Below are 17,685 nucleotides of genomic sequence, written 5' to 3' on the forward strand. Positions count from 1 at the left end.
CATCTCACCAGAAAGGGGTGACCCTTCTACAAGGCAGAGCTACCCTGGGAATGATGGCCTTGGGCCAATGAGTGGTTGGAGAGGGTGCCTCTCCCCCAGAAACATCCGTGGTTTCGCTTCAGGCCCTCGATGTGGGGAAGCATAAAAATATTTATGTTCAACCGATGCAGTTTTCCTCCGACAGAACTTCTTGGTATATTGTTCTTTTCCTCTTCCTCCATGGGAATGTCTTTTATTTGGTATTTCAAAATATTTTTTGGAAGTAAGTAGAAAAAGAAGGAAAAAAGAAAGGAAGAAGCCAGGGTAGGGAGGAGGAAGGGAAAACAGAAGAGTTGGTGTATTTCAGTGATGCATTCAAGATACAAACATTGTTGCTTTAGAAAAGTAGATCATTTCTTATCAAAATTACCTTGCCCTCTAGTTCTGAATCTATTTTAGAACTCTACAGAAAACAAGAAAACAACTTGAAAACAAAACAATTAATTATAATCTTTTATTGAGAGAAAAAATAATATAGCCGAGCTCAAAAAGCTACACTTGTTATGCTTTATAAGGACAGAGGTTTACACAGGTTTCATGTATGTACACATTCATGACATTATATCACAACATCGAACGGCACCTTTCACTTGCCACAGTGTTAGGTAATGAATAAAACTCATCCAAATTCATCTTTTTTAATAAAAAATATCTAAAATGATACAGTATATTTTAGGATTATGTACATATTTGAAACATTTAGCTATTTTAAAAAACACATTATTTCCATATGTGCATCACAATTACCTCTAATTCTCAAAATATTATGGTACCAAAATTCTGTTTGTCAAGTAACACAGCACAAGATGGTGTAACCAAGCACCAGTTAGAGTCGGCATTTAATTCTCCCTCAAACTAAGAGGCTTCTAACACATGCCATGGGAAGAGGGTATTTAAAAGAATCATTGAAATAATTAAGACCCTCCATTTCTTTTTCTTTAATTCGCTGACTATTTTAGAGAAGATGGGGGAGCAGGGTGATTTAGATCAATGGTTTTCTGTTTCGTGGAACCCAGGTCTCTCAGAAGAAACTTCCAAGGCACAAGGGAAGATTCAGGGGATGAGCAGGTCCGTTTTATACGTATTAGATGTCAGAACTTTGTATAGGATTGAGACCATAGAAATGACGCCATTGCTTTAAAATAAGTTTGAAAATACTAATTTGGGAAAGTGCTTTATAGCTTATTTTATTTGGCTATGCTAACATAGTTTAAGAAACATCTCTTTTAAAACAGATTACCACACTCTGTCAATTAAACACCTTACCTGAAAGTTTACCTAAGAGTCCAGCTTTCATTAGTTACAGGTAATATGATTCTAAGCTTTTAGGTACATTTGTTAGGCTAAAAGGACTTTGAATGGAATAATAAAACGTTGTTATTGGCTCAGTGGTATGACCAAAGGATATTATCAAATTATAGACCAACAAGGAAAGGTGGAAAGATAGTCTTTTTATATATGGAATTAATTATTTTAACATACGTCCCTTTTTATCTTATGTACTATGCAAAATAAAAATAATTCATTGCTTCTGAAAGTGAGACACACGTATTATAATGCTGTTTACTAATTTTAATTCTAATTGTATTTATAATGTAAACCAAATGAAAAAATATACTTTAGCAATGCCTTGTTAAAAAAAAAAAAAATACTGTAAAAAGCACCTCAGAACTGGAAAATCATGAAAAACATTGTTTAGGGACGTGGGTATCAAGATATATTATCTCTTGTATACTCTTAGGAGAGAAGTTCGGTAGAGTCAAATATTTTTAGATGCTGTCAGATTTAGAGAGTCTTTGAGAATTGTAAAATGGTACAACCTAAATTTGTATTAAAGAGAAGAAATGGCTTTTGTTGTAGGCCAAGTAGCCATCAAGAATTTGTTTTGACAACCACCAGGGGGAGCCAGTGACTGCAAAATGGTCGGTCCAGGTGTAATCTAACCTTTAGGCGATATTTGGACATTGTCCAGCTAAGAAACGCCTTAAAAAATAAAATTGGTTTCTAAAAACGTGCATTTGTATTCTGTAACACCTAAATAATTTGGGACTGTTAGTTCACTGGCCTATTTTTAGTTAATATTAATTTAACAGGAATTTATTAGTATTTCTGAATCAGGAATTGACTGGATAACACTTTTAACAGTGAATAAAAACAGCATCACTAAAGCTATTAACACTAACAAATCATTTAGCACCATATGTTTAGCACCAGAATAGATGATAGTTCACACTTAATAAAAACTGTAATTGCAAAGAAACCTCAAAATTGTAGCAATTTTGGTGGTTGTAATACACTCTCAGCACCATTACTCAGTTAACTGTTCAATTTTCTGAGGTTTTGATTGACCTCTCATAAGCCAAAGTTATACCGTGACATGCTATTTAGAAATCATTTTGCATGTGTTTAAATATATCGTCCCCATACATAGAATGACAATACAAAAAAACATATTAAAGTAAAGCTGTTAGACTTTGATAGAACTCTAACTTTACTCTCCTCAAACACTTCGATAGGTAAAGGCTACCATTCATGTCAAGATTTTCCTCCCATGATACTGCAGGACTTAGGGAAGGTTCTTATACAAAGGGGAGAACACGGACCACAGGCTAAGCATTACTTTTCCTTCATGGACACGTTCAAATTATCTGTTTAGCTTATGTATTCACTTAAAGAGCAGGGTATGAACACAAAACATTTAAACAGGCCAAAATGTGTATGCCATTTGCTTATGTAGATGTTATAAGCTGATTTAACACAAGCATGTGTTAACAAGAAAAAAGAAAAAAAAAAAAATATATATATATAGTTTCAATTCAAATATTCTGAGTACATAGTATTGGTCCAACGGGCCCTAGCATTTGGTGAACTCTGTGCCAAAGCTGCATGGAGCTTTCAAATGAACGTTTCCATGGTTTCAAGGGAACATTACAGCACTGCCAAATGAAGTTGGTGGGGACGCTGTGATGGGCTACAGAGTAATGATATTTAGACTACTGAACAGAAGCAAAAAAGATAATAATAATTGCTTCTGCCACATTTTAACAGCAAGCTCATCTGTCATAACTGAGAACATCAAGACTCTGCCTACACAACTCAAATATAATTCTATAAAGAAATCCATCAGTTTAACAGCTCAAATTGTGATTTTTCCAGTCTTTTGATGATGAGAAAGCCAAAAAAAAAATCTGTGACAGACTTCTTCTTCTTTTTTTTTTTATTTTTCTACTGAAAAAAATGGTGGTCTGAGAAATCCATACCATAGAGAAGATCAGTGCTGTAGAATATGTATGTCCATTACTATTTGTTTTGAATGAAACCTTTTGAAATGAAAACCTCAATACTGATGATTTAAAGCTGCTCTTATGAAATAGCTTAGTCCAGACCCTTTCTGCGTCTGGGAATTACAGTGAGAAATAGCGATGCTAGCACCATTGTGGCATGCTGTGAAAAATATGACGTGCTGTGTTGACATGAGCAAACTTTCATTTGCTTTCGCCTTGGGAATAAAGCATTTCACATGGCCACATTCTATTACCAACTTCAAAAAATACAGATAGGATAACAAATATACCCGTTATGTTTTCAGCTGAGTTGTTGTTAAATTATAAATAAACTTACAGTTCTAGCTGTGATTGGAAAGGACTGTTTGTAAATGGTAAGTTTGTAGACACTAGTCTTAAGCTGATACGTGTGATGATTTACTGGCTTTTGATGCATTCAAAGCTTTGTAGTTAAGGTATGTTTGTCTTCATACAACATGGTAAATGGGATTCCTCTACATTGTTGCAATTCTAGACTCTTTAGTTAATTCTAAAAATCCGTTCATATAAACATTCATTACATTTTAAGACATTATATGAGAAGCTGGAATAAATACAAAGAATTTGAGTTTCTGCCAAAAAGGAGCTCATGAAAAACTTAATTTTATCTTAAATAAGTTTTACGTTAATGATGATTTTAATATAACTTCTACTAATATGGCAATTTTACCTTCGTAGGACCCTCGGTGAAATACGTAGCAAATGTCATTATTCTTTTCTAGAACTGAAAAACCAAGCCACACGAGTAAGCCAGCAACAGAACTAGGACTAAGAACAATCACCTTTGATTTAATAGTACTTTTGCTACTTCTGTAGAGCTAGTATAGCAAAATCAAGATTGGGAATACTTTCTAGATAAATCAAGCAGACATCCTACTAATGAGATTTCTCTCCAGTTGCCTATTGTATGTTAGATAAAAGTTGGATTGGGGCCTGAATCATATCATTATTTCTGTTCTTCATTTGAGGCTCCAAAAATATTTATTTCTAATAAAGTCTATATATGCGCCCAGAAAAGCAAAGTGGCATGATATCAAAACATTTGGTCACCATATTCAATTTGTAAGGAGATCAGGCCAATCGATTGTCATCATGTAAACCTAAACTCCAGATGCACAATTACTCCCAGATTGAATGGATTTCATTAACTATCTGTCATCTTTCAATGCATCCACCCTAAGAAACTGCAAATGTGTAGGGAATTTTAAACAAGTAGCTTCCTTCTGTTATTTGCACTCTGGAGCTAACCATGTTTACTTATTCTGTAATTGGATGGAATTATTACATAACCTGAATATCTATCTCTATTATCTCTCTTCTCTCTCTCTCTCTCTCTCTCTCTCTCTCTCTCTCTCTCTCTCTCTCTCACACACACACACACACACACACACACACACACACACACACACACACACAATGTATCCTATGAAATGTCTTGACCCAGATAATTGAGTTCTCTCTGAAAGAGATTTCCTGAATAAGGAAACATTGCAATTCCAAAATGACATGAGTGAAATTTTCATAGTCACTTTGATTTCCACATTCAAACTTAATTGAGAACTGAAAATTGTTCTTCTACATAGACATAGAAATACAATTTGGTACCTAATCCTTAGACAATGATGCAAAGAGGCTACTTTAATGAACCGTAACCGTCTGGGGTGTGCACGCAGCGTCTTTCATAGATGTGCACAGACCCATCATGAGTAGATTGATTCTCACCAAACAATGACAAGAGATGGAGGTGCCCTCAGCATCTCAGTGTTTCTTTCTGGCATCCTTTACCTTCTGCTGACAGGCCTCAAGATGTATTAGACCCTCATGAGAGGCCCTTCTGAAGCTCTCCACCTAGTTTTTTGCACAATAATCCTATTTCTGTGACTTTTCATACCTGTCTCCTAAATCTTACTCCTCGTGGGCCTCTTCAGTTTTATTAGGGTCTTGCTTTCTGCTTTCCAAATTCACAACTGTCTGCCCTAACCCAGTAGTTCTGGGGCAGCGTTAAGTCTCCCCAGACTCTTCTAGTGCCCAGCACTGTAGCTAAATTTCCGTGCTAATTGGGAGCCTTACTTGTTACACAGCATGGCTGCTCACCTGTTACAGCTACAGGTGAGCATCATGGCCGTATTCACTTCCTCAAAGCACCATGGAAATCAATTTGTTTAAAAAAAATCATCATGTTACAGTAAAATCATTAGGCTGCTTTATTTCCTGAATATTTCCATGAGCTTCTTGAAGGCAGAAACCATAACTCATAATCTTTGCATTATCAGAACAGAACCACCAGCGTGCTTTGCACATAGTAAGCACTCAACACACCATTACTGATTCAGTAGAAGAGAGTAAGCAAAAGGCATGATTTGAAACATACGTAAGTTTGAGCATATCCTTTTGTGAATCCAAATAAGATAAAACATCTCCGGAAGGAAGTCTGTGATGGCTTAATTGAATTATTATATCCAGATAACACTGAGAGTTATTTTGCAAGCTATCATTTTGTGGGTATTATAAAAATGAGTGCTGAAGATGTCCTACCCCCTCATGTATATTTTGGAATAGAAATTTTTTTTTTATTTCCCTCAAGTTAACTACTGAATCATGATTATCTATGTGTTACATCACTGATTATATGTTTGTGTATGTATATATATATACACATAAATGTGTATATATATATATATATATATATATATATATATATATATATATACACACACACACACATGCATTACAAGTCAAATCGATTTTTCATTCCTTAGAAACATAACATAATTCTTTTGGAAAGAAGTTTTGGAATTGGATGCATCAACTGTGTCAATACTACATATGCAATATTTTAATTTAGGCTTAGAGGTAAGAAAACAGAAATGAATATTTTGATTATCTCAAAAGATTAAACAAACATACTAGACAAACACTAATTTATACAATGAATAATAAAAAGAAAACAAGATTATTATAAAATATATATAATATGTGCAAAACTCAATATATATATAGACCTATGATTCCCAGAAACCATTCTATTTCCTGGAAGCAAACATAAGCTTATTTAAACCAGTATAGGTAGTTTGACGTTACTCCTGGAAAACAAAGATTGTCAGTACAAGATCCCCCGTAACTTGGAGGACAAGCTGAACACGGTACCCCTACTTTATACGGTGCTTCTCCAATCCAGTTGCCCCTAGAAAGAAAAAGGGGGGGGGGAAGATAGCATTAGTATTACTTGCCCATTTGAAGACATTTGATGGTCTGTGATCACGTGACCATATGCATTGACATATAACGATCTTTTTGAAAAGTTTGTCATTTTCGGAAGGCACTGAAAGTTATATCCGTTTCTTATTTCTACAGTAACTTATTCTATATCTTTTTCAACATTTTCTCTCTGAGTTAATATTATCTCAATTTAGAGATAAGAAGTGAAGCACCGCAATGAGTGGTGACATAATTAGGCATCTGACACCAGGCTTGATGTTCATTCCAGTCACCCCATCTGTCCCCTTCCTGTAGTCGCCTTCTAGAGCACACAGTCAGGCCTTATCCACTTCTCAAAGACTCATGCCTTACACATGCATATATTTCTAAGCTTAGAAATGCTTAAGCGAGAAGCAAGTTGTCATAAGCACAAAAAATAGGTCATATATGGTCACAAGATTTGTTTCTAAAGTTGTAAAATATTTTAGATTCTCAATATTTATAACATGAATAAATAGTAAGAATAATGGCTCCTTGGAGCAATTAAATGTGATTCCAAACTTTTTTCCAATATGTAAAGTCATAGCCTTTTTTTTTTGAAGTAATGCTACTCATTTTTTTTAATAATGAATACATTCAACTGAATTCCTCTGTGTTCTCAACATTTTTCTTTATCTGTATTGATGGCCATGATCAATGTAATGTACCAATTCACCACTTAGGATCATTAAAAACAGCCACGTTGACTTACTATTATTTGGCCCCTTTAATTATGAAGAAGGTAATAAATATATTTTCAGTAGTATTGCGATTAGTAACTGCAATACTAAGAAATAGCAATATAACCAACAATATGAAGGAAATTAAATGGTCAGGAGAAAATTTGGTGTCAATAATAAAAAGTCAGAGTTGAAGATAAGACAAAAGTAGGTAAGAGGCTAAAATATGAAACAGATGGTTCTCATCTTCTTTAAGACCCAGTAAGACCAAGCAGTGACTTTGAAAATGTTATCTATAAGACATGAAAATATCTGCTTAAATCAGTCAGTTAAAAATTCAGACTTTAGTCTGTGAAATATCTATAAAAGAAAATGTATCTATAAAGATGAAAAATATGCTGATTAACTACCATTTTACAGAATATGATGAGATTCCAAGACTGTCCATGTCTGTTTGGTTTATTCTACAGCCTGTCCCCAAATAAGCTTCCTCAAGCATAATTTTGATAATGTCACCAGCTTACTCAGAAACATTCATGAAGACCCATTCTTTTGTGAGCGTAGCTCAGTCCTTTATCCTAGTCTCTCCCATTCTATATTCATAATCTTATTTCCATCTATAACTTTACCCAAAGCTATGAAAGTATATGGATCCAGCCTACGCTATTTTAATTTCACATTTTTCTATTTATTCTATATAACTTTTTGACATCATACATCACATATTTTTAGAAACATAAACTTAGGAATATGATTGTATTATATGTAAAAATTATAAACTTTTACATAAATTACAGATGTTTATTGAATATAGGATAATTATATTCAAGAGTAAATCTGCAAATTGATAAATTTATTAATACTCTTATTTTTATGTCCTATTCCATGTAATTAAATTCTCCCTTCCTTTCCCCTTGAAAAACAATTCTGCTTGAGACAACTTCATACTGGTATTGGAAGAATCATATTCAAATATAAGTCAGAATTTCAAAACTTCTTCATTGCCTAGGTTTCAAAATAATAATTCTTATTACAACAAATATAGCATATTAGTATACTATCTTAATCTCTTGGACTCATAAAACAATCAACTCTTTCATCAATGGTATTAGAAAATTTTAATCATTGGCCAAAAGCAGAAAAGTTAAATGAATGAAATAAAAATCCCTTTCACCATATGGGTACTACTTGACCTATTTATGTCAGTCAGAAGTGTAAAAGCTTAATGGGAAAATATAAGGTGTGAAACTGAAAATGTCAAACAAATGCAGCTTAATGCTTTTCGTAATGCAAACACATTCTACTTTCCAAATCTTACTGTTGTAATAATTGTGAAGGGGGGACCATCGGGAAATCACTATTTTTCTAACTTTGCAAAAACACTGGCATACTACCATATAAATGAGTAATGCAGTTGTTTGTGAAACGTTTTCTCATTCCCTCCCCATACTGGCAATGCTGGAGAAAATCTTTGTTTGGGACTTACTTTGGAAGCCACCAAGAATGTCATAAATCCTTTGCACATTTTGGTATTTACTCCAAATAGAAACAGACTCATGAATAAATACTGCAACCTTTTATCATCTGAAGAGTTCTTGTTATCAAGAAGGCATTTTACCAAATGTTAACACATGCTTATTTATTCTCATACTGTAAAAAATGTTCATAAATATGGCCATATTTTATAATCTTTAATCAATTTTCACAATACATTTTTATGTGTGCCAGAGGATGAAATTACTGAATAATTTTTAATATTGAAATTTAAATCATAGCAAAGCCTCAATTTATAAGAAGTCATAGCATGTAAATTTTCCCTTCTGATAATGAATGCCTCCTTAACCATGTATGGAATTAATAAACTATAATTTTAAATTTTACTCTTAAAGAAGGAAGAGGGCTTGTTTTGTTTCGCTAGTGAAAAAAGGAAGCCGACATTCCAGTACTGAGAGATGAGACTATTGTGGTGTTGATAAATCCCCTAGAAGATTCTTTTCTGATTCCTTTTTTATAGCTATCAAAAGCCTGGAAGTACAGTGTCTATTCACAATTACCATGACAAGAGAGAGATGGTGAGGAGAATTTAGTGAAGCTCCATACTCAGAATGTTTTGCCTACAGTTTTAGGCCAGAATCCCTTTCCTTGTGGAAAGAAACCTCTCAGCTCATCATTTTCCAGGTAGAAGGGAGTGAGGGAAGATTTCAAGACTACAGGCCATTGTAGTTCAGTCTTACTCATATTAAAATACCCATCAGGCTGAAGATATCTAACAGCATTGAAGATTCCTAGAAGTAGAATGGCACCTAGTACTTACTTTGGGGCATAGTTGCATACCAAATAAACTGCACGTCGCCATACAGCTCCCCACACATTCATGTTTTGGCAAGTATGAATTGCACATCCTATCCGATTGGAGGTGGCCCAAACCATCTGTGAAAATAAAGCAGTGTACCATTATTGATGTCAGAGCTGAGAAATGCATGGTCACCAAAATACTGAAGAGCATTTTTTTTTTTAAGTATGAATCAAAAATTAACAAGACAATTGAAATAACCTGTGTGTAATGTGTGCACATGGGGCCAAAACATCTCATAGGGCATCTGGGGTTGCAGTCCTGGGGATATGGAAAAGCATAGTCTTTCACTTCATCATACCATGGCTTGACCAACTGGAGAATAGAGCGGTATCTAGATGTCAAGAAAAACCATGAGAAGAACAATGAATATAGCACTGGTCATATATAGTGGACTCATGTTCGATTGTAAGTTAATTGTTATTTTATGGATTATTCTTGATGAGTCAAGAGTATACCCACCCCTCACAATTACTACCACCAACTACCGTGTTTCCCCGAAAAATAAGACCTAGCCGGACCATTGGCTCTAATGTGGCTTTTGGAGCAAAAATTAATATAAGACCTGGTCTAATTTTAATATAAGACCAGGTATAATATAATAATATAATATAATAATATAATATAATATAACATAATATAATTAATATAATGTAATACTGGGTATATAATATAATATAAGACCAGGTCTTATATTAATTTTTGCTCCAAAAGATGCATTAGAACTGATGGTCTGTCTAGGTCTTATTTTCGGGGAAACATGTTAGTAGAAACCACTAGTCCTCCAAGTAGGGCGAACATAAAAATGCCCAGGACTACAGCAAGTGATCCCATAGTTGTTTAAGTATATGTCTGGTTGTTTCAAAAACACAACCACAAATATTTCAGGAATTATCTTCATGTTGTTCTATCAGTGTCAAAAAATGTCTTCCATCGGAACTTTATACGTGATTAAGAGTTAGATGTGTAAAAGTAGCTACAATACTAGAACTTAGTGTGTTGTGTTTTGTTTTGTTTTTCATTAAACTTGTATCACTTTAATTTTAATAGCACACCTGCTTTTCCTTCCTATAATGGAAGAGGATGGGTCTTTGGAACATTGGATGAGACATTCCGTAGTGGTAGGAAAATCATCTGATCACTGGGAAAAACTTTCCCATAGTTGTGTATACTTGCACATGTGTAATGTGCATAATACACACACACATATTGGTGTATGTGACTGTGAGAAAGTTGCATACACACAAGAATGGTTTGTGCCACAGTCAAGGGATTTTCTTGTGTTGGAAAAGACAAGATACAGGATATAGCATATGCCTGATCCTTGTAGAGATTCTGTGGCATAAGTGAAGGTTACAGGCTAAGGGTAAGTGTTCCAAGGTGAAAGGGAAAACTGGTCTTATTAGGCTCCTTTAACCAATTAAATAATCCTCGAAGACATCTGAAGCAGTCGTAGGCCAAGCTCCCAGGCCTGATGTAAGTACTCAATAAATAGCTGCTGATACTACTTGAAATTGGTGGCAATCCCCCTTGGTAATGAAGTTGTGTGGAAAAATGGTATCAGTGAAACAGCTTCCTACCTTCCAGTTCGTACAGATAGATTTTGGCCCAAAAATCTCAGTAAGTAAGAAGGTCCATGGTCCCAAATGCAAGTAGCTGCCCAGGCCTCTGCAGATTTTGCAAGATTTTCATCCCAAACCTGTGAAGGGGAAAAAGGCTTCAGCTTTACCAGGTTTGCTAGTGAGAAACAAAAAATAAGAGGAAATAAATGGTGCTACTGTTCCCTAATGTTGTTTCAATGCTGTTTCCTGAGACTATTTTAACTAAAAGAAAGCAAACTGAGACCATTGATATTCAGTTCTATAACGCAATATGATTGTACCACAAAAAAACCTTATTGTTTTTACAGTACCATCTAGTTCCAAAGTCCAGACATCACCTTTAGTAAAAGATAGGTTAACAAACATACCACATCTAGATGTAACCTGGGGACACCTCGTACTGACCACTGAAATTTGAATCCACCAAAGTCAACTGATTTCCCTAGAGGTCATCTTCACAACAAGAAGGAACCATGCTATTAATATAGCTTAAAAACTGATATTTAAATAGTTTATCAAAATTGATAATGTCTAATATTATACTGCAACTTTTAAGGGTCAAACGATATTATAGTATAATGACTCCCACAGAACTTTCATATTTTATATCATTTGAATCTTTGGTAGTAATGATGATAATATGAGAATTAAACTTTAGTTGGTATGAATTGGAAACAAACTGTGATAAAAAGTAACTTCATTAGGCTATATAAGGCTGCTATAAGAATAAAGTACATTATGATTGAATTAAGTAAGACAAATAGTGATTGTTCTTGAAAAGTAATACTGTTTAAATCCATAGTATTACTGATGTATAATAAATTTTCTGTAATTAAGTAAATTGGGGGATAGAATTTGAAGCAGCCTTAGATTTAGTCTACATTTAAATTAGTTACCATATGGATTGACATTCTCATCTCCAAAGCTGCATGGGGAAAACAAGCTGAGCATTTGTGGACCTGGCAATAATAAATCAACTCTAAAATGATAAGCTATTTTCTAGCAACATACAAGATACAAAACACAAAGTAAAGAATATTTGTAATTCTTTTACCTAAGCATAGAAAAAAGTGCTTTTAAAATGTCTCCCTGGTGAAAACATAATTGTGTGAAATACTTATCTGTTGGAAAAAATGATTTTAATTGAGTTATAGTTAAATATCATGACGTTATTTCCTAAATTATTTAAATAATTGCATATTATTCTACCTGGAAAAGAACATGTTCAAATTATGATTACACAGTGGACAGTAGTGCATTTTAGAAGGTAAGACCTTCTGTGAAGAAGGAAATGACAGTTTTATAATTGCTGAAATTCACATGGAGCTCCACATATGAACGCATGTAGATGTCCTTCTACTAGTCTTTGTTTTCCTACTTGTCATAGTCTCCCTTATCTTAATATCACTCTTTTGGTGACTTTCTCCTCCATAAGGTTGTGTGGAGTTATGGGGGCCTCACCTACATTAGGGTGAAAAACCATGAGTTCACTGTGCAGTACAAGCTTTCAAGCAAACTCATGGGGCTGCTTGAACATAACGCAGAAAAGCATAGGATGATTGGATACATAGATGTATTTGGTATAACAATGTATTTAAGTGAAAGGAAATTAATTCAGTGACTTTGAAATAAAATAAGGAAAAAAAATAATAGATGAATTCATCAAGAGACACTTTCACACTAGGAGGCCCTGGCAGCCACCCTCAAAAGAGATTTGTTAGTTCCTCTGAAGTTGTTTTAAATTAGAAAAACAAAGTCAAAGTCCATGAATTGATCTAGAATTATATTAAAATAAACTCACTCACAAAGTTTATACACAATCAGAATTATTTAAAAAGGATCTAGAGTCATTCTCTGGTGACAATGGCCATATCTCCTTTGCCCACGTACAAAGAAAAATTACTGAAGGAGCTATAGCAAAGCACACTCTAAATTATCCAGAATATAATCTGCCCATTTTGTGGATTACATTCAGTGTGACAAAATATTACAAAATACCATTTTAGTAGCTAAGTAATGTTAAATTCAGTATCAAAAGGGATAACCCACATTCTATAATAGTTTGTGAGCTAGTGTCTATTTCTTTATGTGTTTTTTTCTCTGAATTGATATCATGCTCTTTTACAATTATGAAAAAGGGATTTTTGTACTACTTTTTTCATACTTAATTCATAACTCAGTAAAGTAATCATTTGGCATAAATTTTATGAAGTATTACTTCAAACTTTTGTTTGTAAAAGTCTGGGTAAAGTATATCAATAATAAAAAATAAATTTATAATGAAAACCATAGAATCTTAGGACTGAAAGTAAGTTTTAAAAGCATTTTGTTTGGCTGATAGTGAATTTATTATTTATTCTTCTGGTGTTTTTAAATGAAATATGGATTTATGACATATGGATTACAGTTCATCAAATACAAAACATCACAATTAGTTTACAAAGGAATTCCAGATTGAATATTATCAACAAATTACGTCTCCTGAAGAGTTCTTAATTATAGTCACTTGAGAAAAAAAGATACATCTAAGTATTATTTACATATTGAAATACAACGAGCACTCAGATCATTAACTGCTACAAACACCTTCTTAGAGTCTTGTCCTGGTCAGGGTGTCAGTACAGCCTGGCACAAATAGCATTGACCTAAAAATAAAAAGGTTTGTGTTCTGACCCTAATTGTACTGCTAAGGTCATTTTCTTTATCTCCCAGTTAACTCATCTGTAAAATAAGATTGGATGAGGTCATCTCTAGGGTACATTTGCTCTTCACCTTCTCATGATTTAATATACCTGAGTAACCCCAGCATCAGAGACAGGAAAATCCATGTTATCTTGGTCTGTGACTTGCACAGTTCTAGCCATTTCATACCACAGAGAGTCAAACTAGATTCTTTTCAAAATGATTACAAACAGTTAAGGCAATTAAGAAGTTAAGAAGGAATTTACCATATATAATCCTATCTTTATACTCATTCATATATTTAAAAACTAAATATCATGTATGTCAAGAAGATAAGCCAGAAAGTTCAAGAAGAATCTTACATGAGCACCCTTTGTTAGATATGATGAGAGATTCTGAAGGAAGACAATGCAGTTAGGACTACTGATGCCTATTTTTTTTAGGTGTTCGATGTACGTGTGTCACAATTAAAATCTTGGAGAAGATAGTTGTGGGGGAAGAAGAATAACCACTTTTTCTCTCTGTGATGTTTACTTTTAGGGAACTAGTGGGAGGGATTCCTGCCTGTCTCTGTGTCCCTGAAGGAAGACGCTATAGAGCCCGATGGACAGGTCCCACAGGACAAGAACGGGTCATGGGTCATTGTGCCTCTCTGTGGAAGACATGAGCGACGGTCCCTTTGATGCCCACTGCAGGGTAAGTCAGAGAATTCTGTACTCTTTCTTGCCTTTTTTGTTCCTGAGCAAGACTCACACCTGTAGAGAGGGGAGGGTTCAGCTTTTGTAGGGAGGTCTGAGTAGGGAAAATATCGATCACGTCTATTGGTAAAGCAGAGATCTGCATTTGTTGTTTCTGTCTTTCTCCCTGGGTTACAACTCCTCGGAAAAGGTGGTTAGCTTGTTTATCCGTTTAATCTCCAGCACTATTGAAATGTATTAATATGATGAGAGGTCTCTGAGGTTTGAAAAAAGCAAACAATGATAACGTTAATAACAATAGAAAATTTCAACCAAAAAAATTGGGGGCTGTAAGGAGTGGCCCAATACGATCTATTCTTTTCTCTCCAGAAGCTCTAAATTGCCATGAATGTTGCCAGTGTAACCATGTAAAAGAATTTTAACAACTTATATAGGTTTATGGAATAAGATGTAATTCGCTAAGCATTTACGTTAATATATAAATGTATGAATACTTAATGGACATCTGCCGAATTTCTCTGAGTATCTGTGGCCTTTATTTGAAATTATTTTAATGTGATACCCTACAAACACAGCAACAGAAAAAAGAAGGGCACACGTGCCTTTACTTAACATTCTATGGAATGCCTGGTTAATATGCACCATATTGTTATATTTTGTTGGAAAAACTAAATACCTTATACTTACTTAGCTTCTTATCCGACCAGCTTCGGCATTCTGTATTTCCTCTATACAGATAAGATACTTTGACAGATAATTTAGCTGTAAACGCTTAAAATCTGATCTTGCCTCCTAAAAATGAGGCAAAAATTTAAGAATATAATGCATAGATACGCAGAAATGTTTACAGGACCTAATAGGAATTAGATGCTGTGCTAACAGGAGCATGTAATTTAATTGTGATTAAATTACACAAATCACAAAATAAAGATGGCCTAACACAGTGTCCGTGCTAGTGCTAGCATATGCTTGCAGATTTGCCCTCTTGTCCCCCAATGGTTTTCTTCCATTCTTTGCTGTTCAGGGCCATTTAGTTGGTCATCTCATAAATTGATTGATTTAGCGTTGGACTAAACTGTTCACCCTGAGCTGTTCTGCTTGTAAAGTCAGCACCTCGGATATGGCAACCACATGGTTGGACTAAGCCCCAAGCAATAGCCAGAATTCAAACTGTCACTTAGATTTCTAAAAGACTTGTGGCTGTCAGAGATAGGAAGGATGGGAAAAGAATACAATTTTCATCAAATTCAGAGGTCTTGAGAACTTGAGCCAAAGAAATACAAAATCGAGTCAAAGAATTTTGCTGCATGGAAGAAGGTTGTTGACTTTCCTAAGTGGGCAGCGGAATTAGAGAATAAGATGGGCCAGCCGGGGATGAGGTCGCTGTATCTGCCATTTCCATGTGTTGGCAGACAGAGTCAGGGAGCACACTGACACCTGAAGCTCCCTTTTAAATCCCACTCGATATCTCTGGATAAGAAAGACAGTCAGACTGAAAGACATCTAAAAATTACTTGGGAATATATGTCCAACATTGAAATGACAGACTGCCTTTTTTTTTTTTCATCTTTTAATTCCAAACATAAGAATTAAATGTAGAAGTGTTTGAAAGAATCCAATTTAAGGTATTAAAAAGGAACCTGTGCATATTTGACATTATTAAGACTTGTGATGGTTAACAGAATGAGGCCCATTCAAGCCACAGGTTAGTCTTGTAATTTCAGCATAAATATATCAATGAGTCATTATTTATACTTGTGATTTTAAATTGAATTTTATAAGAAACCTTGTTAAATTTCTTAAACAGTGTTGCAAAATTTAGAACTTTAGAGGCACTGTATTTCTTAGACTTTTAAGACATTTAAATATACGGACATTATTTTCAGTAAATCAATTGAAATACTTTTAACAAATCAAATATATTAAAACTGTAAATGTAGTTTAAGAAATTTAATTGATTAAATTTATTAGTAACAGACATTAAACAAATGTGATTGCCAAAGCTCACAAGATTTATGAATAGAACAAAAGATCCATAAATTGAAGCTAAATTGAGGAAGAACCAGGAATATTACTTTTAAAAACAAAAGTGACCTCTTGAAAAATCTATTATGCACATGGACTCCTTTTTTTTTTTTTTTTTTTTTTCACTTTTAAATATTTTCTTTCTAGATATGGAAAAAGACTTAGTATTCTGTACCCTTATAAAACTGTGGTATATTTACTTATTAAAATGCCTGTAATTATATAAAAGTACCAAATGATTTCAGTATAGAGGACTTTGAGACGTTAAAACTCTGAACTTTTGGTGACCTCATTATTCGTATGAACGCCACTTATTTTATTTTTTATATGCATTTCATTATATTTGCCTTCAATGTTAAATGAAAATATCACACTTTGGATTTTTGGAGACATATTTCTAAACTGGTTATTGGCACGGATGCTATGACAGCAGTGGCTTTGGATACAGTAAGGCATGTGCTGTAGACATTTATTTTCTTGGACATTTTTGTGGCCATTTCTTGTATATTAAGATAAAAAATAAAGTCAATTCAGATAGACAAGTTTTAGAGTTTTTTCAAAAATAATTTTGCTGGGACTGTTTGGTCTTTTTCTGGTTTAGATTGAAAAAGAAGTGCTGACTTACAGAAGTGAGAAAGCACCATTAAAAAGAAATTAAGTGATGACAAAATTATTTCCCCCGAGGGCAGCCAAGAGCTTTTAAAACACTTTAAAACCGCTTTAAATCATGGGCATGATTGCGGTTCTGTTTTGAAATTGGTGGGTTTATTCCCATTAGGTAGAAACGCCTGTGAAATGCCAATAAAGGAAACTCAGAGCTGAATATACAAGAGTCAGTGTTGACCAGACCAGGGGGCAGGAGTGAGTAAGACTGGAGACAGATGTGTGTGGTGGACCAGGGCAGAGGAAGAGAAAAGGCCTTCATATGGGCGATTTCTGGTGTTGATTAGATTAATTGCATGATATTAAACTGATTGTACTTTATAAGAGAAGTGGAGAGTTAAAAGAACTTGATAAAACAAATTCCCTCAAGCTACAAAAATAACT

The 17,685-nt window shown here is 34.2% G+C and overlaps 1 protein-coding gene across 1 annotated transcript in view; it reads right to left on the bottom strand.

Moving 5' to 3' along the window:
- Positions 1-2,848: 2,848 nt before the first annotated feature.
- PI15 (peptidase inhibitor 15) overlaps positions 2,849-17,685 on the bottom strand; it is a 29,737-nt gene continuing 14,900 nt past the window's right edge. The window contains exons 3-6 of the mRNA XM_019725234.3: positions 11,213-11,331; positions 9,834-9,966; positions 9,594-9,709; positions 2,849-6,546 (exon numbers count right to left, since the gene is read on the bottom strand). Of these exons, the coding sequence (XP_019580793.1) occupies positions 6,411-6,546; positions 9,594-9,709; positions 9,834-9,966; positions 11,213-11,331 (504 nt within the window). The 3' untranslated portion in view covers positions 2,849-6,410. The remainder of the gene's footprint in view (positions 6,547-9,593; positions 9,710-9,833; positions 9,967-11,212; positions 11,332-17,685) is intronic.

The sequence above is a fragment of the Rhinolophus sinicus genome, chromosome 7, assembly GCF_057876585.1.
Source record: "Rhinolophus sinicus isolate RSI-liver-muscle chromosome 7, RSI-T2T, whole genome shotgun sequence".
NCBI lineage: Eukaryota > Metazoa > Chordata > Mammalia > Chiroptera > Rhinolophidae > Rhinolophus > Rhinolophus sinicus.